The sequence below is a fragment of the Ovis canadensis genome, chromosome 3 (assembly GCF_042477335.2).
Source record: "Ovis canadensis isolate MfBH-ARS-UI-01 breed Bighorn chromosome 3, ARS-UI_OviCan_v2, whole genome shotgun sequence".
Lineage (NCBI taxonomy): Eukaryota > Metazoa > Chordata > Mammalia > Artiodactyla > Bovidae > Ovis > Ovis canadensis.
The window spans coordinates 224,160,698-224,188,634 of NC_091247.1; the positions used below are offsets into that span (position 1 = coordinate 224,160,698).

The 27,937-nt window shown below is 57.9% G+C and overlaps 1 protein-coding gene across 10 annotated transcripts in view; it reads left to right on the forward strand.

The window, feature by feature from the left end:
- ZC3H7B (zinc finger CCCH-type containing 7B) overlaps window positions 1-27,727 on the forward strand; it is a 55,490-nt gene extending 27,763 nt beyond the window's left edge. For 3 of the 10 annotated variants that reach the window (XM_069581660.1, XM_069581659.1, XM_069581661.1), the window contains exons 6-23: window positions 2,204-2,284; window positions 3,386-3,442; window positions 6,283-6,325; window positions 6,917-7,110; window positions 7,393-7,714; window positions 8,514-8,602; window positions 9,374-9,473; window positions 10,927-11,106; window positions 13,114-13,319; window positions 14,316-14,416; window positions 15,378-15,559; window positions 18,225-18,310; window positions 23,103-23,239; window positions 23,344-23,449; window positions 23,589-23,697; window positions 23,924-24,057; window positions 24,185-24,348; window positions 24,690-27,727. In XM_069581660.1, coding sequence (XP_069437761.1) covers window positions 2,204-2,284; window positions 3,386-3,442; window positions 6,283-6,325; window positions 6,917-7,110; window positions 7,393-7,714; window positions 8,514-8,602; window positions 9,374-9,473; window positions 10,927-11,106; window positions 13,114-13,319; window positions 14,316-14,416; window positions 15,378-15,559; window positions 18,225-18,310; window positions 23,103-23,239; window positions 23,344-23,449; window positions 23,589-23,697; window positions 23,924-24,057; window positions 24,185-24,348; window positions 24,690-24,936 — 2,538 coding nt within the window. In that variant the 3' untranslated portion in view covers window positions 24,937-27,727. The remainder of the gene's footprint in view (window positions 1-2,203; window positions 2,285-3,385; window positions 3,443-6,282; window positions 6,326-6,916; window positions 7,111-7,392; window positions 7,715-8,513; window positions 8,603-9,373; window positions 9,474-10,926; window positions 11,107-13,113; window positions 13,320-14,315; window positions 14,417-15,377; window positions 15,560-18,224; window positions 18,311-23,102; window positions 23,240-23,343; window positions 23,450-23,588; window positions 23,698-23,923; window positions 24,058-24,184; window positions 24,349-24,689) is intronic. The other 7 variants (XM_069581664.1, XM_069581663.1, XM_069581662.1 and 4 more) reach the window with 6 other exon arrangements.
- Window positions 27,728-27,937: the final 210 nt, after the last annotated feature.

Genomic DNA, 27,937 nt, shown 5'->3' on the forward strand with positions numbered 1-27,937 from the left:
GTGGGGGCTACTCAAGTTGGGAGCATGGACTCTAGAACACAGACTCAGTAGTCGTGGCTCACGGGCTCAGCAGCCCCGGGGCACGTGGGATCTTCCCAAATCAGGGACTGAGCCCACACCTCCTGCATTGGCATTGAGCCACCAGGGAAGCCTGAGCAATCTGACTGTTTAATCTCCACCCCTCTCCGAGAGTCCAGGGTTGCAGTGAGCACCTAATGGGGTGTTGTGTGTGTGGGATCCTGACGTTCAGGGTGTCATTAGGTGGGGAAGGTCAATGGGAAAATCCAGTCAAAGGTCTTGCTTGCCCCAGTTCACACACAGCTGGGCACATGTCCCCTCCCCATTTATCCATCAACTTAACAAATGTTTACAAAGTACCCACGGAGTGTCCAGATCTGTGCCTTCCAGGGACCCACAATCTGGAGGGAGACACGTGGAAACAGCCCTGAGGTCTAGGCCTGGCTGCACGGAGCCTGGCCCCTCCTACTCCATGTCTATAAAGTGCCCTTCCCACTTTGTCCCTGGAATTGTGGGTGTGAAAGGGCTTGAAGAAGGCTAAATGCTGCCCAGGAAGGACTAAGAGAGCTCTCACAAGTGGTCAGGATCCTGGAGGGTTCCCAGGAGGAGGCAGGGCTTGAGTGGGGCTGGAAGAAGCAAGAAAGATTTGAGTGGGCAGAGCAGAGACGAGGCTGGAGGCAGGGTGATCAGGAATGTCAGTGCCAGAGGACTGGTCTGGATTTGGGTTCTAATCTTGGGCCTGCTATCTACGAGCTCTGTGCCCTTGGACACGAGGCTTAGCCCCTCTGAGTCCTGGTTGGCACCCCTTTGAAGTAGGGGTGATGACATGAAGCGGGGGTGATGGTATGCCGTGCACCGTAGGGCCGTGCTGAGGACTGAATCAGAAAGTCACACAGGGCAGCGGACACAGTGGCTGGACGCAGTAAGAGTCCAGCACACTCACTGTTGTTATACTTTCTGTTTATTGCTTCTCCACTTCCGTTTACTCTACCGTTGAGAAGCTCTCTTATGACCTAGTCCCCGACCTCCACCGAGTCCTTCAGCATCTGCAGCAGGTCCGCATCTGGGTCCTGGGCCTGCCTTCTCATAGGAGGAGAGGGTGGCTCTCACCTCGCTGTACAGGCCAGGGAGCCAGACCTGTGAGGGCTGGTAACTCCCCAGAGGGACGTAGCCACACAAGGACTTCTGCCTTGGAGTCAGAGAATTCCCCTGTTTTCCCGGGCAAATGTTGACCAGGCCCTGCTCTGTGCTGGGCATCAGGACCAGAGGTGACCCAGACCCTGGGCTCCAGGAGTTGTCAGTGAGGTGGGGAGGTGGATGAACGAACAGCGTCCCCAGTGCCCGTCTGAAGCCAGGACTGCAGCCGCCATTTCTCTGTTAACTGACTGGTCTCCCCGCTGGACTGGAGCCTCGGGGAGGCCTGGGCCCCGCCTGCCCTGTGACTGCGATGTCCCTGGCCTCCAGCTTGTGCCTGGGACACAGATGGTGGTACAGACTTGGAGGGTGGAAGAGGTGCTGGGTGCCATTACTGAGCACAGCCGTGGGCCAGGTGCCTTCTAGACCTCACCTGGCCTCGTTCCTTGGCGCCTGTGCTCCATCTGCTCGTCCTCACTGCAGAGAGCTCCAAGACGTTATTTGATAAAAGACGCCCATTGTAGAACAAGCAACAGGTATAATATAATCTCACTTACGTACAAAAAGAAAGAGAAAATCCCCACAAAGCAAAACTAAACATCCTTTGTCATCCACGTGCATGTGAGTCCCTAGCTGAGATCTGTAGGGACACACAGCACCCTTGTTGGCTAAGCTCCCCCTTTGCGGGTGGGAGTCTAGGGTGAGGGTCCAGGGGAGTCCTTGCTCCCTGTCTGACATTACTGCCTTCTGCAGTGACTGTAACTTGAATTGTGGAAACAAAAAGATAATATTGAAATGAAACCACAAACGTATTCCTTTCTACTTCCCATAATAAAGGGAACAGGAGAAGCATGGGTTCCTGGCCCCAGCCCCCCACGCACCGGCTGTGTGACCTGGGCAGCTAGTGTCCCCTCCCAAGATCTCGCTTCCGTATCCATGACCTGGGGTAATGGGGACCCTGTCCCCGCTTGCTGGGCTGCACAAGCGTTTGGAGCACAGCTTCACAGTCGGAGCAAACTAACCCACCTTACCCTGTGTCTTGCCTTCTCAGGATGAAAGTGTAACGCAGCTTGGTCAGGAGCTGGCTCAGAAGCTTGGGCTTCGAGTTCGGAAGGCATATAAGAGGCCCCAGGTAGGTGGGCCCTGGGAGCTGGGGCTTGGGTGGGGCTGGGGGTGGGGAGACGTGTAGAGGGGGGCCAGGTGCCTTTGAGAGACATAGGTGAGGGGGGCCAGGGCCAGGCCAGGACAGAGTGGGTGACAGCAGGTAATCTTCCCTGTCTGTTGGCTGAAAGCCCTGGAATGACTTTCAGAGCCTCTCGGAAGAAGAAAGAACAGCCAGAGCTCCCAGCTCACCTTAGACACCAGCTGTTAAAGCCTGCTCAGTCCCCTGTCCTGGCCGACCTTAACATCCCAGAGATGGCCTCAGTTGACACTGGCGTCCTTAAGCCTCCTGTTCTCAAATAACCCCTGTGTGGTGCATGTTTGAATTGGTGTCTGTTTGGCTCATTCACATCCACATGTATTCATTTGTCTCCGACTTTGGGCCAGGAAGCCACATGCAGGAGAAGGTATGGCTCTAGTCTCTGCTGTGACCTGCAGCAAGGTAGTTCCTCTCTCTCCCCCTTCTTTTCCACATCTGGGATGTGGGGATAATCGTGTCCCTTCTCAGAGGGCTCAGTGAATTGCTGAAGCTGAAGTTCCAGTACTTCGGCCACCTGATGTGAAGTGCCAACTCCTTGGGAAAGACCCTGATGCTGGGAAAGATTGGGGGCAGGAGGAGAAGAGGGCAACAGAGGATGAGATGGTTGGATGGCATCACCAGCTCAGTGGACTCAAGTTTGAGCAAACTCCAGGAGACAGTGAAGGACAGGGAAGCCTGGTGTACCGCAGTCCATGGGGTCACAAAGAGTCGGACACACTTAGCAAGTAAACAGCAACAATAGAGGGCTCGTGGGAGGATCACAGGGAGAGAGTGTCTGAGACTGCCAGGCACACACAGGAAGTGTGTACCGAGAAGTCCTCTGCCCTGGTCGTGATTGTAGGAAGGAAACACCCAAATGGAACTCAGAGAGACAGGGCAGGTGACTCCCTGCAAGCCTAGGGGCAGGAAGTCTGGGGGGCACCGCAGACCCCCCCGCCTGGTTGGGGCTCCCTTGCAGCCCCAGCTGGTGGGAGCAGCTGAGCACCTTTGCAGAATCGCCATCTCTTCCTGTCTCTCTCCAATCTCTGGCAGGAATTGGAAACCTTTTCTCTGCTCAGTAACGGCACTGCGGCTGGTGTGGCAGATCAGGTAGGACGCGGCAGGACCCCGAGCCGGTCCCCCCAGTCTGTACCACCGCCCTGCACCCCACCCCCTTGCCCGGGACCAGCCTATCTTGGTTCATCCATCATGAGAGCTTTGGGTTTGTTCTTGGATGTAAACAACCTCAAGCAGCAGAGCCAGGGGCAGCACACTGAAGGGCTGGGCTCAATCTGTCCCCATTCTCACCACTGCAGCCAGTCCCCTGCCTGGAGAAGAGGCGTGATGATAGCTTGGGCCTGCACCAGGCTCTTGAGGGCAGCCCTGGGACCCAGAGCACCGCCCCCCTCCCAGGAGGGGCCTCCTGGGACCACAGGGGCAGAGTGGGGGTATGGAGCGCATCTGCCATGCTGGGAGTGGTCCCTACACATTAGAGTCAGGGTTAGGTCACTTCAGGGGGACCGTTGGGGGTACCCTCACTCGTGGACCCTGAGAAAGAAGCCAATGGCAACAGGAAGAGTGGGAGTAGGACTGAGAAAGAAAGGCGGTTGAGATCGGACCCCCAGGCCTTGTCTAGGGGGCATGGTAGGGCCCTGCACATGTCAGGCCCCCACCACCCACCACACAGGAACTGCTCAGGAGGACTTGGGGAGGGGGACAGGCTGTAGGAGCTGACCGTGGCTCGTGTCCCGCCTCCTTGTTGTACACAGGGGGAAACTGAGCTCAAGAGTGACAAGGGGACTTGGCCAGCGTCACACAGTAGGGCAGCTCATTCACTCGTTCACTCCACAGACTCCCAGGGACCCCTTCTTGGCTCTGGACTGCCGCTGGGCCAGAGCTGAGACAGGCGTGTCCTTGCCCTTGGAGGCCTGCCAGGCTGCAAGGGAGGCACATGCGGGCCTGCCTGTGTCGCGTTCAGGATGGTTTGTAACCAGAATTGCCAGGCCTGCTGCATACTGGGTCCTCAAAAAAAAAACTAAATTAAGGGAAGGTCGTAGTCTGTTCTGGCCACTGTAACCAAATGCAAGGAATTTCCTGGTGGTCCGCTGGCTAGGACTTGGCAGTCATTACTGGGGCCCCAGGTTCCATCCCTGGTCAGGGAACTAAGATCTTGGCCACGTGGTATGGCCAAGAAAAAAAAAAAGCAGTCATGTGCTGGGTGACTTACGAATAAGAAATTCATTCCTCATAGCTCTGCAGACTGGAGGGTTTCCTGCTGTCACTGGTGGTATGACCTAAAGGAAATGACGTCATGTCCTGGCCTTAGGTTGCCTCTGTAAAATGGAAACAACGCTGGCGCCCGGGTCCCTGGGTGGGTGTGTGGCTGGCATAAGGGAGTGCGGTGCCCGAGGCAGGGCTGGGCCTTTCGGGTCTTTCCAGGGCAGTGCAGGGGAGCCCCTGCAGGTCCTTGGGGCCCATGAGGGGTGTGTCTGCTCATTACAGCGGGCAGAGTGGCTGCTGAGAAGACATCTGTTGAATGACTGAATGATCATGGCCAAAGGGCCACAGCACATATGGGTGGGATGCTCAGCTCCACAGAGGCCAACCCTCGGGGTCCACTGAGTCTGCAGCCAGGGGTGCCGTGCATGGCAGTGGGCGTGCTGCCAAGACAGCCACCCATCCCTGCAACCTTATGGATCCCCCACTACATGTTGGTCACAGGGATGGGAGTCTTTAAGAAGCCCAGGCAGAGAGGACTCCACGGTGGAGAGGACCGGGTCAGACCCTGCCTCCCTGTGCTAGCATGGTGCCATGTGTGCGTACACACGTGCACACGTGCACACACACCCCCACATCCACCACACACTCCCACACCCACATTCCACCCCCTACACAGAGTGGCCTGCGGACACACGTGGGACGGAAGGACGGGAGGGGCCCAGCCGGATCCCCTGACCTTCCAGAGGTCTCACTCAGATGCTGCATGTGAGCCTGGCTGCTGGGCTCCCCACCAGATTCTCCAGCGTGGAGGTGCCAGCCAGGCAGTCATTCCCTGCGAGCCCACAGGACGCTCCCTGTGGTCTGGAGACAGCGAGGCCCCGGGGCACTCTTGGCAGCGTGGGGAGCCAGATGCAAGGAGGGCTGTGAGATCCAGGACCAGAAAGAGCCTGAGGCAGCCTTGGCCTCCTGCTCACCTTGGACTTCACTGAGCAGCCAGGCTGCGGGCAGGTGCAGAGGAGGGAGCTGCTCACTTGAGGGCCTGGAGGCAGGTGGGGAAATGCAGGCCACAGCCCAGTGCTGGACACAAGCCAGGCGAGTCTGCTTGGGCCAGGCGTGGAGGCCGGTGGACGAGAACGCCAGCTTCCCCAGGCCAACCTCCTGGTGGCCTGGATTTAAAAGTTGATGTTTCACATTCGACTGACACACATAGAACTCCCTGTGTGTCAGGCACTGTTCTAAGCTCTGTACAAATGTCAAGTGATCTCATCCTTTTAGCAGCCTGGGGAGGAGGGTGACTGTGCTGTCTTCATTTTACAGATGAGGAAGGGGGCCCAGAGAGGATGGGGGACTTGGCCAGGCCCACAGGGCAGGCTTGGGCTCAGCTTTTCCTCCAGTGGGAGGTGGCAGGGGAGTCCCACCTGGGCCGGTTGGGCCTGGGGCTATAACTGGGTGAGGGGACACTGGTCAATCAGGAGACTGGTGTTTTAGGCTTTGAGCTGTGACCTGTCCACGCCTGGCATGTACCTGTAGGGCTCAGTAAAACACCCCCTGGTGATAGGCAAGGAACCAGCTCAGAGGTTGCATCGCCTCCCTCCAAGGACACTCTAGTGAGAGGCAGACACAAGGCCCCTGCCCAGCCGGCCTGGTGGTTAACACAGCGGGTCACTCAGGGAGGGGGCCCTCCCAGCCGTGTCTGTCTGTCTGACCCGCCCTGTCCCCCTTCTTTACAGGGAACTTCCAATGGATTGGGGTCCATAGATGACATTGAAACAGGTAGTGTCCCTGACTCCAGATGACGGGGTGGAGATGCGCCCTGAGGAGAACTCAGCCCCTCCCCCACCACGACCCCAGGGGGTCAGCTGGGTCAAGCCCCTGCAGATCCCTGGCCCTGCAGACAGGGCTCCTGGGGGCTCTCTGCCCTGGGGACTGCCTGAAGCATGAAAGAAAAGAGTGGGTGCAGGAAAACAGACTCCCCTGCAGGGCGAGTCTCCAGCCTGGGAGGTACGGGGCCACCTCCATGGGACCCAGCTGGGGGTCCACCTCTCTTGAAGTCCCCCTCTCCTTTTATCTTCCTCACTGGCTTCCAGGAGGGGTCACAGTTACAAAGTGTCCTTGAGAGGGGGCATTGCGTACCCCAGAGATGGGCACTGACCTGGCCCATCTGGGAGATGCTGCAGGACTGAAGGCCCCTCCACCAGCTGAGCCTCCCCGTGGGGTCAGGCCACAGGGAAGGCAGGGCTCCAGGCTCCGGGGAGGCAGGGGAGGAGGGCAGGCGGTGGCTGAGGAGCCCAGGGCCCCAGGCCAGCTCCCCCATTCCCACCAGATGGGACCCCCTGCAGCTACTGAGCCCACCCCCATCCACAGACTGCTACGTGGACCTGCGAGGCTCCCCAGCCCCCCTCCCCTCCACCCCCACGATGCCCCTCTTCCCTCACGTTCTGGACCTGCTGGCCCCCCTGGACAGCAGCAGCAGGGCCCTCCCTGGCACTGAGAGCCTGGACGACTTCTCCGACGGGGACGTCTTCGGTCCGGAGCTGGATACCCTCCTGGACTCACTGGTGAGTGGGGCTGTCCCTTCCTGTTCCCGGAACCCCTCTCCCCCCTCCCCGCTGGGACCCCATCACAGCCTCATATCCCAGGTGAGGTGGAGGGAAGGCCCCGCATTCGTGTCGCAGTGGGAAGACTGAGGCCTAGGGGAAGGCGGCTCGCGCTGGACGAAACACGAAAAGCACAGAACATGCATCCAGGAGGGACTGAAGGTCCACCCTGCAGAACAGGCCCGGGCACTCACATCTCACTGGTGTTCTCCTCCAACCCCTCCCTCTGTTCCCATCTCGCAGTCCCTGGTGCAGGGTGGCCTGCCTGGCGGCGGTGTGCCCAGCGAGCTGCCCCAGCTGATCCCCGTGTTCCCCGGTGGGACCCCGCTGCTGCCCCCTGTGGTGGGGGGCTCCATCCCCGTGTCCAGCCCGCTGCCCCCTGCCTCCTTCGGGCTCGTCGTGGACCCCGCCAAGAAGCTGGCGGCCTCCGTGCTCGATGCCCTGGAGCCCCCGGGCTCAGGGCTAGACTCCCTGGACCTGCTGCCATATTCGGAGACCCGACTGGACGCCCTCGACAGCTTCGGGTCATCCCGTGGTTCCCTGGACAAGCCCAGCTCCTTCCTGGGTGAGGCCTTCTGCCACCACCTGAAAGTTGGCAAAATGCCATCTGTCTCTAGTCTCTGGAGAGTGCAGCTGGGATGACAACTCTTTCCTGGTCTGGGGCCCCGGGCTTTGCGTCTCCTGTGATGCCCACCACAGCGTGGGCCGAGACCTCAGGGACTGGGTGACTTGCTTAAGATCAAGAGCAGGGCTGGGATATAGTCTGGTGCTCTCTGCCCAGCCTCCCAGGACCCTGGGATCGCCAGACCTAGGTGGGAGGATGATCCTGGGGCTGGGGGCAGGATGCAAGGCCATGGGCTCCTCCAGCACCACTCTGACCTGGGACCCTGCAAGGAAGCAGACCTTCCTGGGCCTCTGTGGGACCAGTTTTCCGACAGACCTAGCCTAGAGTGCTCGCTGTTGATGGGAATTCCCAGGGGGCACAGATGGGCTTCACGGAGACTTCCTGGAGGAGGTGACAGCTAGCAGGATCGCCTGCCAGCCGACGGAGCGATGCTACACAGGCCTGGTGTTCGAGGGTCTGGTGGATGAGCAGAGGCATTCCCCACAGGGTGGGTGGGCTGGGGGGCCTTGAAGGCCTGAGGCTGGTCTCGGAGGACCGGGAGCCAAGCTGAGGACCTCAGGCTTTCTACCAGGGGCTGTCAGGGCATAGAAGATGTAAGCGTGGGGTGGACGAGCCCGAGCTGGGAGGCTTCTCTGTCCCCGGGCCCACATAGGAGAGCATGTGTGGCCTGGATGGCTTCTCCAAGTTGGAAATACAGAAGAGAAATACAGAAACACTGAGGGCCCCTTACACCCTTCAGGGCAGGTGACCCCTCTGTCTTCTCGCCCAGAGGACGCCAACTCACAGGACCATCGTCCCCCGAGCGGTACTCAGAAACCAGCCCCCTCGGTGAGTGACTTGGCGAGGATGGATGCCCAGGTACCTCGTGCTCTCCAGGGGGTGGAGGCAAGGCGCTGTGGGCTCCAGAGTGGGGGTGAGCCCTCAGCTTGGGATGAGGTCCAGCATCCCTCAAGAGCAGGCGGGCCAGAGACAGTCTCTTCCCGGCCCTTCCAGACCCTTCCTGGCCTGGTGGCATGCTGGAGCAAGCAGAGGGCTTGGCCCTCGCTTTTCTGACCAGAGAGGACACTGAGGCTCAGAGGGCTGAGTGATCTCTCCAGGGTCATTAACATCCCTGATCTCAGGATTCAGCCAGGTTTGAGTTGAGGAGAGCATCTGTCCAGGACTCAAGTGACCTAGACTCTGGCCTCAGCCAAGACAGTAGCTGTGTGGCCCTGGGAAAGCCACCAAACCTCTCTGAGTTTTGCCTCCTTCCCATCTAATGAGGCCGTGGGGGCTTGGGAGAGAGGATGGGTTGGGGGGTGGGGGCGGGCTGTGCTTAGGCCCCAGTCAGGGCCACTCCTGTCTCACTCCTTTTACATTAGACTTTGACTCAAGGAACGGTTCTCAGGCACCTCGACTAGGCTGAAGTAGCCCTGTTGGATTCTTGGATCATGTTACAAGAACCTCCCTGTCTGGGAGGCTGGGGGAAGAAGGAGGGTCCGGGCTGCGGTTCGGCTCTTGGTTGGGATTGTGGGGGAGTGTCACACTTCTGGTGCCCAGGCTGGCCCTGGTGGCTCCAGCCACTGTCCAGCACCTAAAGCCAGCCTCCTCCTGTTACAGCCAGAGCCTTCCATGCCCAACACCGCCTTGCTCATCAAGAACCCCTTGGCTGCCACCCACGAGTTTAAGCAGGCCTGTCAGCTCTGCTACCCCAAAACAGGTAAGGCCACACCTCCGTGCTCCACCCCTCTGCCCAGAGATGGCAGGGGTCTCAGGAGCATAGCATCCCAGAATGACAGAAGCCCAGTGCACCCATCAGAGATAAGTCTGGGAAGACAGAAGCCCTGCTGCCTGTTTAGAGCAGCTGGGGATGTCGGGGGGTGGGGGAGCGGGGGCAGGGACTTTCAAAACTGCCAGAAAGGCTGGAGGAGTGGAAGCCAGGAGACACCATCGGGCCTGTAGGCTACTTCTCCACAAGCTGAGGCCCAGAAGTGGGGTACGCTGCTCACACAGAGCTCAGGGGGCTGCTGGCCAGTATCACGGCTATCCCACAGCCCAGAGGCTGGTTCCTGGCTGTGGAAGGCAGGGTGTAGCTAGCTGCCACAAACATATCTGCTGAGAAAGTGCAGCCTGCATCTCTGTCCACAGTCACCTCTCCATCCACCTCTCACTGGGTGAATTCAAACCTTGCCTAGAGTCCAGCGGACAGAGGAGTCTGAGAAAGGTTATTTCCTGGGCTCCCTGTCCCCAAACCCAAAGGAGACTGTAGGAGCAATTCTGGCTAGGTGCCCGGTGTTGGTAAACAATTTTCAACACACCTAGAATTTCAGATATCTAGACTCACATCATTTCATCTGCCAGAATTCCACAGTCCTGATGTTTCAGAATAATATTCTCTGGGTATCTCAGGGTTACAAATCTTCCCAGTCTGGAATTCTCCATCTCAGAGGGGCTGGAGTTGACAGGACCTCAGAGGTCATCTATTGCTGTCATCCAACCCCTCCCCGTCACATGCATGTCGCACCTGCCAGAGTTGTCCTACGAAGCCCATGGCCCTGCAGGGCCAGGGGGCAGAACGCCATCTAGCTGGGTGTCTGTGCCCACGAGGAGGTCTTTTTCCTTGTACGGAGTGCATCTACTCCCTGATCCGCAGCCCCCTGCTAGGGAAGCAGAGCTTTTGCCCACCAGGTGCTGGCCAGTCACGTCGCGTGGGTCCCCGTGAGGGACCTTGGTCCTCCTGGTCTCTTTGGGGAGACTCACCCCACTCCATTGTTGGAGGAGAAGAGTCCCTTGGTCAGAAGACTGGGGAGGACCAATGGAAAGAAGAAAAGGAGCATGGAAGGGAGGTTAAGGAAAGCCGGCCGCACCTCCCTGGGCAGGAAAAGGAGGAGATGGAGCCTGCTCTCTGCCAGGCTGTCTTCACCATTTGTTCCAAGGAGACGCTGACATGGTCAGGCTTTCTGACTGCAGAGTCAGGGCGGTGGTGGAAAGGGGGTGGGTGCTGAGAAGGGGCTCCTCGGAAGGAATCTCCGGCCAGCCCCGACACCCTGTCCGCAGGGAGCACAGGCAAGGAACTGGCGGGAGGCCCAGAGGAAGGAGGTGGGTTTCTAGGTGGCAGGGGCGTGGCCAGTCCCCGTCCCCCTTCAGTACTGCCTCGGGAACCATAGTCCCAGACCTCCCTTCCCCCACAGGCCCCCGGGCGGGCGACTACACCTACCGCGAGGGCCTCGAGCACAAATGCAAGAGGGACACGCTGCTCGGCCGGCTCCGGAGCGCCGAGGACCAGACGTGGAAGCGGATCCGGCCCCGGCCCACCAAGACCAGCTTCGTGGGCTCCTACTACCTGTGCAAAGGTGGGTGGGCCGCCGCAGGGGCAGGCGGCACGGCCAAGGGCCCAGCGGCCCACAGCCGGCCAGGGCTCTGCACCTCACCGCAGGCAGACAGGCAGACAGGGGTGGTCTGGAGAGGATGGAGTCCATGTAGGAACAAGCAGCTCTGGCCCTGACCAGCTCTGCAGACCGACGAGAGCCTCCGGGTGTTACACTCGAGCTGGGGCCTCAGCAGCTCCTGGGTGGGAGGGTCAGACAGTTCTGATACGCTGCTGGGCCCCAGAGGGCTGTATGGGAAGGATGCGGAGAGAATCTGTGTAAAGCACTGGAGACTGGACCGTAGTAAAGGCTTGACAGACACTAGCTTTTAAAAATTCATGTGTTGTCATCATCCTCCCTCCTGGCTCCTGTCGGGTTGACAGGTCGTGGATATTCGGCAGGTACCTCATTTGCTTTCTTCTTCCCAGCCAAGCGTCTGGGTGCCGTCTGGGTGCAAGACCTGAACAGTCTTGATAGTGTTCAGAGCTTTAGAGTGTCACCCTTTTGTTCCCACTGTCACACGTCCTCATGACAACTCTGAGTGAGGAAACTGAGGCTTTGGGAGCCCGCCCCAGGCTCCGCCTTTGTCTCCCAACCCAGCCCGTGGCAGTAGCCCACCCAGGCTTTCTGAATCAGCTCGTTGTCTTCCCGGCTGGCTCTCTTAAGAGCTAGCTTCATTTTTTAAATATTTGCTTGCTTAGCTTTGGCTGTGTCGGGTCTCGGTTGCGGGATCTTCCTTTGCAGCATGTGGGCTTTCCTCTCAAGTTGTAGCACATGGTTCAGTTGCTCCACCACGTGTGGGATCTTAAGTTCTCTGACCAGGGATTGAACCTGTGCCTCCTGCATTGGAAGGTGGATTCTTAACCACTGGGCCACCAGGGACGTCCCTCAGCTGGATCTTAAGGGCTCGTCATTTCTGAGCTTGAAGGTCTCCTCTGGTCACGCCCCAGCCAGTGTGGATGAAGTCCCGATTCCACAAGGCCTACGAGTCCCCCATCGGCCCTGAGCAGTTGCCACATACCCTGAGCCCTGACTCTTGCACACGTTGTGCCCTGGGGACCTGGTCTTCCTCTGCTCCTCCTTCAAGCAGTGCCCCGATCTTGGGAGCCCCCCCAGGGCTCCCCGATAAATGCAGAGTTGGTCACAGTGCAGAGCCCACTGACTGTGGGGTCTCTTGGCCACCGGCCTGCTCATCCCTGTGTGCCAGCAAGCCTGGCCAAGGGCCAGGGGTGACTTAGAGTGTGAGGGAGGGGGATGAAGAAAGAAAAGAAGTTCCCACTGCCAGGAAATGGCTGGTCTCCAGGTTATAAACCTGCTGCCTTCCCAGCTCCCTGGCGTCCAAGAGTTTTATTATTATTTTATTTACTATCATTACTTTTTATTTTATATATTATTTCACTTAATTCCTATAACAACCATGTTCTCGTTTCACGGACAGCTGAGGCTCAGGAATAACAGGGAATCCCCAGCCCACGTCTGCCAGACCCCAAGGCCCATGCTTTCCGTCACCAGTGCTATTTTCCTAGTGACTAATGGTAATAATAGTAAAACCTCCCATGTTTATTTAGAGGCTTATATATGTCTGGGCTTCCCTGGTGGCTCAGACGGTAAAGAATCTGCCCACAATTTGAGAGACCCCGATCCCTGGGGTGGGAAGATCCCTTGGAGGAAGGGCATGGTAACCCACTCCAGTGTTCTTGCCTGGAGAATTACAAGGACAGAGGAGCCTGGTGGGCTACAGTCCATGGGGTTACAAAGAGTAGGACACAACTGAGCGATTAACACTTTCACTTTCTATATGTCTACAAAGCCCATTTGTGCCTGCCATCTTGCCTGGTCCATACACAGCAGCTCTGTGCAGGGAAGGAGTGGGGGGAATAATCCCCCAAGCCCCACTGGGTGGCTGCCTGTCCGGCCGGCCGCGGTAGTGGCCGCGAGGGTGCTGCGGTGCCGTCCGCCTGGCGGAACGTGTGTCCTGTTGCCTCTTTGCAGACATGATTAACAAGCAGGACTGTAAGTACGGGGATAACTGCACCTTCGCCTACCATCAGGAGGAGATTGACGTGTGGACGGAGGAGCGGAAGGGCACCCTTAACCGCGACCTGCTCTTCGACCCGCTGGGGGGCGTCAAGCGCGGCAGCCTCACCATCGCCAAGCTCCTCAAGGAGCACCAGGGCATCTTCACTTTCCTCTGTGAGGTACCAGCCCCTCCCCAGTCCATGCACAGACCGGGGTGGGCTCCACGGTGGGCGATGAGCCTGGGGACCCGAGGGTTTTGGAGGCCTGCCCTTACAATGAATATGTTCCTGGGACTATCAGAAAGTTAGGCCCATAGGACCCTATGGCACTAGAACCCAGACCCTATCCAGTCTCCTCATTTTGCGAAGGTGGAAACTGAGGCCACAAAGAGAAGGAACCACACCTGGCTCTTGACTTCTGGCTACCAGAGGCCAGACTCAGGTGCCCTAGGAACTCATGCTAAGCCCCCTGCACTTCCTCATTCAGCTATGCTGGCTTCAATGCCCATGGCGCCTTCCAGCCCACTTCCCTGCCCATGTCCAGGCCAGGCCCTCTCCCCAGGGTGCCCTCCCCATGTTTCTGCGTCTTGGACCCTCTGAGTCTCAAGGGTGATGCCAGCAGCCCCACCAAGCTGTTCATTTCCTCCCCAGAGCTGTCACAGGAGACCCTGCTGGCCCCTGCCTCCCCACCAGGCATCACGTGATACGGGCAGGGACAGGCTCCATCTATGGGAAGTGAGGGGTGCTGGGTCTGGGTTGCCAGCAGGGTTTGGTGCTGCTCGGCCAGCCTCCATCCTTCACACAACCAAGCCTTTCCTCTGACTCTTAGAGCAGGTGGGCCTCCCGCTCCCTTCAAGGGACCACAGTCTGCAGCCTAGAGGTTGCGTAGACTTCACAAAGCACCTGCAGTTCTGTTAGATCCTTCTTCGGTTTCACAGTGAATCTGTGGGACAGAGCAGGTGTGGTTTTTCCCTGGGTTACAGCTGAGGAAAGGAAGGCTCAGAGATAAGGAGTAACCCCTGCCCCAGGCATTTGGAGTGGTGGGATCAGAGAGGTGGAGGCCACAGACCCTGGGGTTCCCTTCCTCACCCCCCGACACAGGGCAGGCTTGCAGGGACCCAGTCTGTCCCTCTGGGGTGGCCATGCTGGGTCCCAGCCCACCCCCTCCCCGGGCAGATCTGCTTTGACAGTAAACCCCGGATCATCAGCAAAGGCACCAAGGACTCTCCGTCTGTCTGCTCCAACCTGGCTGCCAAGCACAGCTTCTACAACAACAAGTGAGTGAGGCCCACAGCCAGACCCATGGCCTGGATCAGAGAGTGGGCAGGTGAAGAGGCCCCCGGGGCAGCTTAGATGCCTAGGGAGCAGCTGTGGCCATAGGGTGGGCCTAAGGTGGCAAGGCAAGGGGCAGGATTTGAGACTCAGATCCAGCATCCCCCTGGAAAGGACAGAACCACATGTGCTGAGCATCTACTATAGTCCAAGCATTTTCTTGCATATTTTAATGATCTCTGCAGTCATTAAAGTCCTCCTATGTGGAGGAGTGAGTGTCTCTGATACATAGTTAACAAAGCTGAGTCTCAGAAGCCACTTACTTTACTCACACAGCTGGTGAGGGCCACATCCCTGACTCCCATCCAGCGCCCTCCACTGTCCTGACACAGGCATCAGACAGTGAGTGTGAGAGGCTGGTGGGGTCCAGCACCCACCTATGCTCCCTCTGATTCCTCTTGGCTGTGCCCCAGCCTGTGTTGATGAAATCAGAGTTGGGTCCAAACCCCAGCTCAGACACTGGTCTGTTTTATATCCTCTGACCTCTGTGACCCTTGGTTTCCTCTTCTATAAAGTGGATGTTAATCCCCATCTCCCAGGGTTACTGGGAAGGTAGTTAAAATTCCTAGTCTAGAGGAGATGCTCAGGCGTCATCCCTCCGGGTACAAGACCAACTCTGGGGCATCAAGCTGGGGAATCCAAGGGAGATGCCCTTTCTGGGGGTCTGGTGCAGCTCCTTCCTAAGCCGATTCCAGGGTGAGGCTGGGAGAGGGGCACACTGCTGGGGTTTGCAGCAGACCTGCCTGAGCATAGGACCCCCGCCCCTTCCCTCCTGTGCCAGTGGTGAATAGGGGGAGGCAGCCGGGTAGGAGACCCTCATCAAGTGTCTGGCACAGATACCAGGGAAGGGGCCTCGGCCAGGGATGGGGGGCTGCAGACTGCATCATGCCCACCCCCGCCCGCCAGGTGCCTGGTGCACATCGTCCGCTCCACCTCCCTCAAGTACTCCAAGGTTCGCCAGTTCCAGGAGCACTTCCAGTTCGACGTGTGCCGCCACGAGGTGCGATACGGCTGCCTGCGCGAGGACAGCTGCCACTTTGCCCACAGCTTCATCGAGCTCAAGGTCTGGCTCCTGCAGCAATACTCAGGTGAGGGCTCAGGTTGGGGCTCAGGTGAGGATTCAGGTGGGGGCTCAGGTGAAGATTGAGGTGAGGGCTCAGGTGGGGGCTCAGATGAGGATTTAGGTGAGGGCTCAGGTAAGGGCTCAGGTTGGGGCTCAGGTGAGGACTCAGGTGAGGATTTAGGTGAGGGCTCAGGTGGGGATTTAGGTGGGGGCTCAGGTGAGGGCTCAGGTGGGGATTTAGGTGGGGGCTCAGGTGAGGACTCAGGTGAGGATTTGGGTGAGGGCTCAGGTGAGGATTTAGGTGGGGACTCAGGTGAGGATTTAGGTGAGGGCTCAGGTGGGGATTTAGGTGGGGGCTCAGGTGAGGATTTAGGTGAGGGTTCAGGTGGGGATTTAGGTGGGGGCTCAGGTGAGGATTTAGGTGGGGCTTAGGTGGGGCTTAGGTGAGGGTGAGAGGACTGTGGGGTTCAGAGGAGGGCAGTGATGTTGTGATGGGGGCTGTAGAGAAGCCAGGACTTCCTGGACATCCTAGGACTCAAAGGAGAGTCCGGGGCTCCCAGGCCCAGAAGACCCTGGGTTTACCCCTGTGTGGGCACTGCCAAGAGGAGCCAGGAGGCAGGGCTCCACGGGCCACCTGGGTGTTCTGGTCACCAGCGGCCCCTCACCGAGCCCCACTGCTCCTCTGTGAGGCGGTGATGCCAGCTCCGCCTCAGCAATGAGGAGGTTAAGGGCCATTCACTTGTTTGCGGGCTCACCTGACGGGATTCCTTGAGCACCGACTCCGTCAGGGTCCTGGGTGAGCATGTGGAGGCCCCTGGCCTCGGGGCCCTGGGATGTACACGAGAGCAAGGCAGTCAGTCAGACGGGGAGGTGAGGGACCCTCCATCCTTCTGCTCCAGGAGGCACACTGTCCCCTGCTGCCTGTCATCGTTCACTTAGCGGCATGTTTGTTGTGTGTGTGGATCATAAAATAACAGTGCATCTAACAAGCCTTGTCTTCTGAGAGTTGATGGAATAGGGTGATAGAATTTCAGATGTACATCAGTAACATGAGGAAAGGAAAGCAGAGCAGGAGGACGGAGAGGGACTTGGGATGGGGCATTTGGGATTAGGAAGTCTGGGAGGTGGCATTTGAGCAAGGAAGGGCAGAGAGAGCGTTCCAGGCAGAGGAACAGCAAGGCTGGCAGGCCTGAAGTAGGAGCAAGGTTGATACAGAAGGAAGGACGTCTGTGAGGGCAGAGCAGCTTCGTGCTGGGGGGAGGGCAGTGCCAGAGATGAGGCCTAAGAGGTGAAAAAGTCTCGAGATCATATACAGAAATAGAAATAGTCGCATGCATGTGTGCGTGCTAAGTCGCTCCAGTCATTTCTGTAGCCGTGGACTGTAGCCCTCCAGGCTCCTCTGTCCGTGGGATTCTCCCAGGCATGAATATTGGAGTGGTTGTCATGCCTTCCTCCTGCGGATCTTTCCCGACAGGGATTAAACACTGGTCTCTTATGTCTCCTGCACTGGCAGACGGGTTCTTTACCACTAGCACCAGCTGAGATTGTTCTAAATACAGTGTGCAGGGCTCGGGGGTCGGGGGTTGAGCAGGTAGAGTTGTATGACCTGATCAGTGTTTTTAAGAATTTGCTCTAGCTACTGGGTGAACAGAGGGGCCAAGGGCAGATGGAGGGGGGCCCGGGGGTGTGGCTGAGGCCCGGGTGGCAGCGGTGGAGGTTGTAGAAGTGATCAGATTCTGGGTGTTTTGATGGTGGAGCCAGTGGAAACTGATGAACCAGACATGATGTATGAGACAAAGAAAGGGCATCAGGTTGACCCCAGTGGGGACTCTGTGCTAAGACGGGGAGGAGCAGGTCAGGGAATCACATCTAGGCTTGTGTGGGATGTGGGGCAGTCTGAGCTGCCTGTTGGACTTCAGGTGGAAAGGTCGAGCAGGCAAGCCAGATGTGGGGGTCTGAAAGGTCCCAGAAGAGCTCTGGGCTGGAGATGCATCCATCAGCAAGAAGGTGGGTGCCAAGCAGATGCCTGGCCAAGTAAGCCCCTACTGGCGAGCCGCCGTGGGGGAGCGGTATCCACAGGGCCAGACTGCAAATGAAGTGGGTCTGCAGAAGGAACTAGAAGACCAGAGCGGGGTTGGGAGGAGGGCAGCCTCGTGGAAGAGGTTGTGAGCTGCCCCTCGGAGGTGCGCTCAGTGTCCACAGTCAGATTGGAAGGGTCTGGGCCACCAGGCTTGGGTGTCTGCCCTTTGCCAACTGGCAGCGAAGTCCTGGCCCCTTGGTGAGCGGGGCAGCCGGGCTGGGCCAGACATGAAGCTCTAAGAACCTGCGGGCTGGAGGCCACTGAGAAGGGGTCAGACTTGAGGTCCCTTCTGAGGGAGGCAGGGGACAGGGGAGGGACAGAGACACTGGCGTGGGTACGGGGAGGCCCCTGTCATCCTGCAGAGCCCGCGTCTTACTCCTGCATCTTATTCTCTGTGGGGCCTGGAATCAGGCCTCTGTCTCCAGCGGCAGATGAACCAACGGGCCTAAAGAGCGTGCAGGGTGTCCCTGCTCCCCTTGTCTTTCCCCGGCCTAACTGGGAAGTGGGGCTCCTCCCTGGGCCTGGGGTGGCACCAACACCTCTTGGACCCCCCACCTTTCTCCTCACTGAGCTCCAGGGACGCCATGTCTTTCCCCCCTTCCCTTCCCAGGCATGACCCACGAAGACATCGTCCAGGAATCCAAGAAATACTGGCAGCAGATGGAGGCTCACACAGGGAAGGCCAGCAGCAGCTTGGTAAGACCCTGGGCTGGCATAGGGGGTGGGGTCAGCCCCCACGAGGGGCATCCCCCTTTCCCCATCCCTTTGGTTTATCTCTGTGTAATGGAGAGTCCGACTGTTTGTAATCTCATGGACTGTAGCCCGCCAGGCTCCTCTCTCCATGGAATTCTCCAGGCAAGAATACTGGAGTGGGTTGCCCTTCTCTTCTCCAGGGGATCTTCCTGACCAAGGGATCAAATCCGGGTCTCCTGCATTGCAGGCAGATTCTTTACCATCTGAGCCACCAGGGAAGCCCCCATCTCTTTACCTAGTCATCATTTATCTAACAGAAAATTTTAAGAAAAGCACAAAGAATTTGTGTATAGCTTTTTCTAGATTCCCTGATGTTAACATTTTACACCTGTCCACACTCACTTTGTGCTGTGTGTGTGTGTTCATACACACATATACATTTATTTACAGAAACACACACTTTTCTGATCCATGAGAGAGTAAGTTGGAAACATGATGCCCCGTTACCCTAAAATACTTCAGTGTAAAAATAAGGACACTCTCTTCCATAATAGCCACAGGACAGTTACCAACATCGCCAAATTCACGTTGGGGTGATTATCCGATTGCGCTGTTCTGTACACATGTGCTTAGTCGCTCAGTTGTGTCCGACTGTGACCCCATGGATTGTAGTCTGCCAGGCTCCTCTGTCCATGGGATTCTCCAGGCAGGAATACTGGAGTGGCTTGCTGTTTCCTCCTCCAGTGATGTACTGTTATTCAAATTTTTGTGACTCCTCCCCAGATCCCAGCAACACATTGTGTTCCTGTATTGTCTTGTGTGTGTGTGTGTGTGTGTGTGTCTGTCTGTCTGTCTGTCTGTCTGTCTGTGTGTCTGTGTGTGTCTTTGATCGCCTTTAATCTAGAGCAGTTCCTCAGTCTTTGTCTTTTATGACGTTGACTTTTTAATATTTATTCTTTATCTATTTGGCTATGCTGGGACTTAGTTGTGGCACCTGGGGCATTAGTTATAGGATCTAGTTCCCTGACCAGGGATCCAGGCCCCTGCATTGGGAGCACAGGGTCTTTAGCCACTGGACCACCAAGAAGTCCTGACATTGACATTTTTTAAGAACCAGATGCTTTGTAAAAGGCCCACCTGTTTGGGATTGTCTGATTGGAGACATGTCACCTCCATTTGTCCCTTCCCTGGTAACTTGATTAAAGGTGCCTCCACTGGAAAGCTTTCTCTGTTGTGAAGTTAACCTCTCCTCCTTTGTCTTCCTGGAGGGCCTCTGAGACAATGTAAACGTCTTGGTGTCCCTCAACCTTTCCCCCCACTGCTCATATCACTTCCTATCCCTCTGGATCCTCACCTGGGTCCCCTGCCGTGAGCTGGGGCGTGGTGGTGTTTTTGGGAGGGGAGGCTGAGGCTCAGGACCTGCTAGAGACTTGCCCGGGGCACTCGAGCAGAGCAGCAGAGGTGGTCTCGGGTTCTCTGACAGCTCCTCTAGAGTCCACTCTGCTCCCGCCCCAGCCGCTCCATCCTCATCAGCCTGAGGGCGCCTCATTCATAAACTGCCGATCAGAATCCTGCCTGCCATCTCCAGGGCCAGAGTGAGGCTCACAGGAGTCCCTGCTCCACGCAGGGACCCCATCACCCCTGAAGCTCACACCCTCCCCAAGAGGCAGGGGTCATTGTAACTATCTGATAGAAGGGAGAGAGGGGTAGTCACAGGGCCCAGGAGACAGTCACGTGGGGGATGACTCCCTCACCATGCCCGGACCACCCGCTGGTCACCTAGGGAGGACCATGGGCCTCAGGCCCCTCTTAAGGCCCACCTGGGTATGGCTGGGAGCCAGGGAGCAGGGCAGGCTGGCCAGTAGGGTATGCCTGGGCCAGGTTGGCTGACCTTCTCGGCCTTCAGCCTCCTGGCCTACCCGCTCCTTCCTGGTCCTTTTTCTTTCTCTCCTCTTACTAGTGGCTCCTGTCCTCCACCCCTCTCCCATTCAGTCCTCTTCCCCACCCGCCATGCGGTTTATTTTTGCTCCTGGCCAGGAGCCCGGCTGGGAAGCAGTGCAGGACTCAGGCTGGACCTGCAACGTCGTCTGATAGAGAGAGGACACCGACTCTGCACCACCGCCATTCCCCTGACCTCTCTGCATCCTACCCCCCCGAGATGCCACTCGGGCCTGGCTCAGGAACAGGCCTTCTGTGCCAGGCCTGGCTATGGCCCAGGCATGAGGAGTCTTGCTTGCCATCAGAGGGTGGGGCCGATGGCAGCTTGAGGTCAAGGACAGGATGCCAGGGTAGAAGCTGCTCAGGCCTGGTGCCCCCGGTGCAGCTGTGCCACCATACAGGGGAGCGGGAGCACCTGCCTCACATCAGATCTCTGTCCTCAGGCCACTAACCCGCAGCAGGGTTAGTGACCGCTCTGAGCCTCTGCTTCCGCTCAGTCCAGTGGGAATGACCCCAACCCCCAGGTCTGCTGCAAGAAGATGCTGAGTCTGCAGTTCTGAAAAGGAAACTCTGTAGGCCAGCGTGACTGTTCCTTAGAGCAGTGGCTAAGCCATGGGACTCCCTGGACTCCACTTATCTCACCTGTGAAATGGGCCCTCTCACACTTCTGTGAGGAATCAATGGGACGTCTTAAAATCACTGGTGACATGTAAACCTCCTGCCAGCTTTAGCCAGGCCGTGGGATCTGAACCACCTCATGTTGACTGACTTATCTAGTTATGAGGGCCAGGCCCGATGGAGAGCAGGGCCTAGAGGGTGGGGATAGAGGGGCCTGCCAGGTAGCTTTAGCCAGGTTACAAAGGTGGGATTTTACCTTGCTGTTGGGATGTGTGTTAACCTGGGGCTGAGCCAGGCTGCATGTCTCCCAGCAAGAGGGTCATTCAACACCCAGGAGGGACTTTCCTGGCAATCTAGCACTTAAGACTCTGAGCTTCTGACATAGGAGACACGGGTTCAATCCCTGATCAGAGAACTAGGCTCCCAAATGCTGGGTGGCAAGGCCAAAAAAAAACATCCAACGAAGTGAGAGCCCCCTCCTGCTCAGGGGAGGCCCTGGTCTAGGCAGTGCCAGGGACAGAGGATCCTCCCATGGCAGGAGAGGAAGAGGAGAGGGCTGCCTGGAGGGGTGACCCCACATCTGAGGCCCCAGGGAGCTTGGGGAGGTCTAGCTGACAGGAGGGCCAGCAGGGTGGCCAGCACAGCTGGGCGAGGGGTTGCAAGTGGTAGGAGACAAGGCTGGTGGGCATTCCTTCCATCTCTCGCCCGCCCCCCAACCCTGCCCCAGGCAGGAGTGCAGAAGAGCAGGCCCTTCTGCCTGCAAAGGAAAGGCTGAGACAGAGAATGGAAAGGAACCTGGTGGGGCTTCAGAGAGGCTGGGACTTCCCTAGTGCTCCAGTGGCTAAGACGCCATGCTCCCAATTCAGGGGGTATGCTGAGCTAAAAGATCTCGCAGGCCATAATGAAGATTGATGATCCTGCATGCTGCAACTGAAACCTGACACAAATAAAAAATTTAAAAAAAAAAAGAGTCCAGGGCTGCTCAGAAGTCTGTCCCACAGACAGGCTAGCAGGCTTCTCCAGCCCCACCCTCTAGGCCCTGCTCTCCACCAGGCCTGGCCCTCATAACTAGATGAGGCAGTCAGTCAATGTGAGGTGGTTTAGGTACTATGGAAGCCCATAGGATGGCCAGCTGCCACCTAGGAGAACTTCAGGGAAAGCTTCCTGAAGGAGGTGGTGCTTAAGCTGAATTTCAAAAGTTTCCAGAACAAGTCTGATAGACAGGGGCATTCCAGGCATGTGCAAAAGCAGGGAGCTGAGAGGTCACAAGCCATGCCCAGGGACACTCCAGCAGCTCCACAGAGCAGGCCCTTGGGGACTAGCCAGATAAGGTGACAAGCAGTCCTTCAGGAGACCAGAGCCCTGTCCCAGGCCTGGCCCACACGCTGAGAGGCTGTGGGGCCCAGAGTTAGGGGGTCAGTTCAGTCCAGTCACTCAGTCATGTTTGACTCTTGGCGACCCCATGGACTGCAGCATGCCAGACCTCCCAGTCCATCACCAACTCCTGGAGTTTGCTCAAACTCAGGTCCATCGTGTCATTGATGCCATCCAGCCATCTCATCCTCTGTTGTCCCCTTCTCCTCCTGACCTCAATCTTTCCCAGCATCAGGTCTTTTTCAATGAGTTAGTTCTTCACATCAGGTGACCAAAGTATTGGAGCTTCAGTTTTGGCATCAGTCCTTCCAACGAATATTCAGGACTGAATTCCTTTAGGATTGATTGGTTTGATCTCCTTGCAGTCCAAAGGACTCTCAAGAATCTTCTCCAACGCCACAATTCAAAAGCATCAATTCTTCGGCACTCAGCTTTCCTTACGGTCCAACTCTCACACCGTACATGACTACTGGAAAAACTGTAGCTTTCAATAGCTGGACTTTTGTCGGCAAAGTAATGTTTTTGCTTTTTAATATGCTATCTAGGTTGGTCGCAGCTTTTCTTCCAAGGAGCAAGTGTCTTTTAATTTCATGGCTGCAGTCACCATCTGCAGTGATTTTGGAGCCCAAAAAAATAAAATCTGTCACTGTTTCCATTCTTTCTCCATCTATTTGCCTTGAAGTGATGAGACTGGATGCCATGATCTTAGTTTTTTGAATGTTTTAAGCCAGCTTTTTCACTCTCCTCTTTCACTTCCCACCAGTAAGTGGGAATGGACCTGCTGACTCCAAGGCTCCAGGCAGCTTGTATGTCAGACCCCGGGGCCTCAGCCTGGTCCTGTGGCTTCACCAGCCCCTCTCACCAGCAGGGTGCCCCGCGGACCCATGGGCCCAGCACCTTTGACCTGCAGATGAAGTTTGTGTGTGGCCAGTGCTGGAGGAACGGGCAGGTGGTGGAGCCCGACAAGGACCTCAAGTACTGCAGCGCCAAGGCACGGCACTGGTGAGCCAGGCTCCATGCAGGGGCATGGGCGGTCGGGGAACGAGCGCCATGGGTGAGAAAGCTGAGCTCTCTGTGGAGGTCACACAGCCCGCTGTGTCCTGCAGCTGGACCAAGGAGCGGCGGGTCCTCCTGGTGATGTCCAAAGCCAAGAGGAAGTGGGTGTCGGTGCGGCCGCTGCCGTCCATTCGCAACTTCCCACAGCAATACGATGTGAGCACCAGGGCGGGGTGCAGGGTGGCATCGGGGCTTCGGATGTGAGGCCTTGGGGCCCAGGAGGGCTTGGCTGCTGGCTGGGGCCGTGACACCATCCAGCAGGACTCAGCAGACTCTCCCCACGCCCCCCTTGTAGCTCTGCATCCACGCGCAGAACGGCCGTAAGTGCCAGTACGTGGGGAACTGCTCCTTCGCACACAGCCCAGAGGAGAGAGACATGTGGACGTTCATGAAGGAGAACAAGAGTGAGTGGGCGGGCGGGGTGGGGCGGGGAGGGGCTGACCCCCACCCGGCAGGCCCCAGGGCACCCGCTGAACCTCACTTTGCTGCCAGGGCCCTTCCCCGGGCCATGCCCTCTCTGGGTCTCCAGTGGACCAGGCAGCCCTGCAGCTGGGGTCCCACAGGGGTCGTGGGACAGAGTGGAGGGAGGATCCATGCTCACCAGGCCCTCCGTCCCTTCTTGCCCACCAGTCCTGGACATGCAGCAGACCTATGACATGTGGCTGAAGAAACACAACCCTGGGAAGCCAGGGGAAGGGACGCCTGTCGGTTCACGGGAAGGAGAGAAGCAGATCCAGATGCCCACGGACTACGCCGACATCATGGTAACGCCCACCCACAGGCTGGTCCCAGCTTGACCCGGCGGGGCCGAGGGGAGGGCCTCAGTCTCCCGGGGGAGGCGGTGTGGGCAGAGGGGCAGGGAGTGGGCACCCACGGTGGCCATGTCCCCAGATGGGGTACCACTGCTGGCTCTGTGGCAAGAATAGCAACAGCAAGAAGCAATGGCAGCAGCACATCCAGTCTGAGAAGCATAAGGAGAAGGTGTTCACGTCCGACAGCGACGCCAGCGGCTGGGCCTACCGCTTCCCCATGGGCGAGTTCCGGCTCTGTGACAGGTGCCCCCCGGGGAGGGCCGGGCCGGGGGGCCAGGGTGGCAGGGCCTGGAGGGCTGTGGGGTGGCTGGCTCTGGTTCTGCTTGGCCGGGAGGTGGCAGACGGGGGTGGGGTGTCCAGAAACAGTCGCTCCTGGCGTGAGGACCACGGGGGCATTGGAGGCAGGGACCGCTCCTCCCGGTGTGAGATCCTCGGGGAAGGCTAGGCCAGGCTCACTGTCCTGGGGCTGACGCTGCTTGGGAGAGGCTTGTTGTTGGGGGGAATGGGGACTTGCAGCCCCAGGCCGGGCAGCCTGTGGAGGCCAGGGCACGGGGCTTGGGCAGTGAGCCTCCTGCTGCCCACAGGCTCCAGAAGGGCAAGGCCTGCCCAGATGGGGACAAGTGCCGCTGCGCTCACGGGCAGGAGGAACTCAACGAGTGGCTGGACCGGCGTGAGGTTCTGAAGCAGAAGCTGGCCAAGGCCCGCAAGGACATGCTCCTGTGCCCGCGGGACGACGACTTTGGCAAATACAACTTCCTGCTGCAGGAGGATGGGAACGCCCCTGGTGCCGCCCCGGAGGCCCCTGCCACTGCCGCTGGCACCGGGGACTAGGCCAGCTCTCGGCCACAAGTGAAGTCCTAGGATCAGGGGCCGGGGTGGGAACAGGGCGCTGTTAGGAGGACTGGGGCCAGCCAGGGCTGGGGGCGGGGGGCATTGGGCAGCCCCCCACCCCGGGGCCCCATCCATCCTCTCTGCCCCCACCCCCACCACCGCCCCCGTGCATACCCAGGTACACGAGCTGCAGCCCGCCCCCATACCCCTTGGTCCCAGGGTTCTTATCCTACCGAAGCCCTGGGCAGTGCCTCCCCTCTCCGACTCCAGCTCTCCTGGTTGTGGAGGGAGGGGTCTGGCTGACCCCTCCAGCTTCAGCCTACAGCTTTAACTTCTGTCTGCTCCTCAAGGGGGCCCAATGCTCAGGTCTGGGGAGCCTGGGGTCCCCCACTTGAATCTGCAGCAGGAGGGTCCTTCTCCCTGCCCCACTCCCACCCCACCCTCCCCGCCCCTGGGGGCAGATCAGGACACAACAAGGGCAGAAGGCCCCCAACTAGCTTTAAAAAACAGCCCCAGGACAGAACTGGAGACACTGCACAGGTCACTTAACCCTCTGAGGCCTCAGTTTCCCCTCTGGTTGGAAGAATGGGAGCTGCTGGACTTCATGGTCTCTGCAGCCTGACTGGGAAGCCTGGCTCTCTGCTGAGGCCATCTGCCCAGGCCTTCTTCTCTGTGGGCCACTGATTGTAGATTGTAAATCATCGGAGCCTTCAGAGATAATACATCCCCAACCCCCATTTTGCGGATAGGAAAACTGAGGCCTAGGAGAGGGGAGTGATCTGCCCAGCATCCCCAGCATACGGCATGGCACAACTGGGACGCACATATGGTCACAAGACTCAGGGCCAGTTACCAGCTGGAGCCTCCAGGCTCTCAGCAGGGATGTGACAGTCTCTGAATCAGCAGCTGGCATCCCAGGCAGCCCCACCCAGGGGTGGGTTATGTCCACACCCTGTAGAGGGACGGTTCCCTCTGAGGATGGTCGGAAGGAGTGTAGCAGTGAAGATCACTTTCCTATGGCCTGCTCCCGAGAGGAGGAAGCTGGTAGGGCGCTCGTGAGCTCAGGTTCTGCACAAGGTCCTAGGGGGAAGGGACTGGGAGGGTGGGCAGTCATGGGACGTGGGGAGAAGGGATTCTTGACCGTGGGCACCATGGGCTGCTCCAGGATCGGACACAGCCCCTCTTTCTTAGGGACTCAGCAGAGTCCTTCCACCTTCTCCCCTCAACCCAGACATACAGTTAGGACTGTCCATCCCAGCCCCTCCCTGATCCGGCCCTACCAGCTGCCTGGGACCCCAGCTGAGCCCCAGCTCCCACCCGCCCCCCCAGCCAAGCCCTCTCCTGTCCCTCCTGTCTGATGTGTCTGCGTGCACCCCCTCCTCTCCATCCCACACGCTGTGGGCAGACCCAGCCTCCCCCGGTTCCCTAGACATTCCAGAACGCCCCACACCATTGGCACAAGAGGTGGGGTCCCCCGAAGGAGCCAAGGACCAAGGCTGGAGTCAGTGGTGGGGGTTGGGGGGTGAGACAGAGAGAATGGAATACCCTTTATTTCTCCTCAAACAAGAATTTCGAGTGTGCGATGATATGATGACGGGCACCCTGGGCCACAGAGAACCCCGTTCTCGCCGCCGCTGCCCGACCTCTCCCTGATAATTGTGGCATGCATCTTTCTTCTCCCCACCCCTCTGCCCGGCAGGCCAGCACTGAGGAGTCTGGGTGCTGGTGGCGCGGCTGGAGGGGGAGGGGAGACCCGCGGTGGGGGCCGTGGCCGTGAATGCTGATGACACTTGTTTTCCCTGATCCGTGCCGTCGCAGTCTGTCGTCACCAGCCTTGTTTTTAGTGTGTATATATGTCGCCCCCGTGATGCATATATACACAGGTATTAAATATATCGCTCTATATAATATTATATATGTGTGTGGTATCTGAGGAATCACTTCTAATGATAAAGAATGAGGGCTAAAGATAAAGCATTTGGCCAGAAAACGCAGCCATCCTGGCATAATGAGGAGGACTTTTTGGGGTCAGCAAGACTTTTGCAAGGATTGAGGGACTGAAGCGGGGTGCGGGGGGCAGGTAATTTGGGCAGCAGGGGCAGAAGTGGTCCCTGCCTGGGCTCAGCTCTGCCTCAGAGCTTCCAGACCACCCCAGCTGAGTGGGGAGGGAGCACGTGTGCTCAGGGAAAGAAAAGGATTTGGTGTCTGTCTACCACCTGAAGGAATAGGGTGAGAATCCAGATTTTTCTTCTTCTCCAACCTGTTATCCATGCAGAGGCCCCTGGGATGTTGGGGGCACCCTGGGCTGGCCAGAGCTGTATCCCCCCATGGGGTTGGAAGCGAGCTAGAGGCAAGCAGGGAGCAGGAGGTGGGGTGGGAGACAGGCGTGTACTCTGAATGATGAGTGTGTTTATTTCCATTGTGAACCTGACCGAGAGGCTCAGAGAGTTGGAGTGGGCCTGTGTTCCCCCTGCCGGCAGGCAGGATCTAGACATCATGGCAGATACGGCAAAGGGGGAACAGGCACCCCTGATGTGAGGGTCCCTTAGGCATGGGGCCGGGAAGGAGGCTGCGTTTCTCAGGTGGGCAGTAATCAACTTAATGGTCCTTTAAAAATGTCTGTGTATTAAAAATTTAAGAATACCACACTTTAATATTAAATATTCATAAGGTCTAGTATCTTGATAATAATGTAGATGTTTTAATAACAATTTTTGTCCTTCTTAAAATAAAATGAAAGAAACTTGCTTCTTTTAGCCTTTGTTCTAGAAAATAAACACATGCACTTTGACCTTTGTCCCCGAGGTGTTACTCCTGTTCCTCCCTTCCTAGCTCTTGTGCCAGGGGGCCATGTGGGGTGGAGCTGGCCGGCTGGCTGGCACAGGGCATGCCCCAAGGCAGAAATTCCGAGGGGTGAGGGGCAGAAGATCTGTGTCCTCGTGCAAACAAGGCAGCCCGGCTGACCCTGGCTCACACAGAGCCTCGCTGGCGGGGACAAACT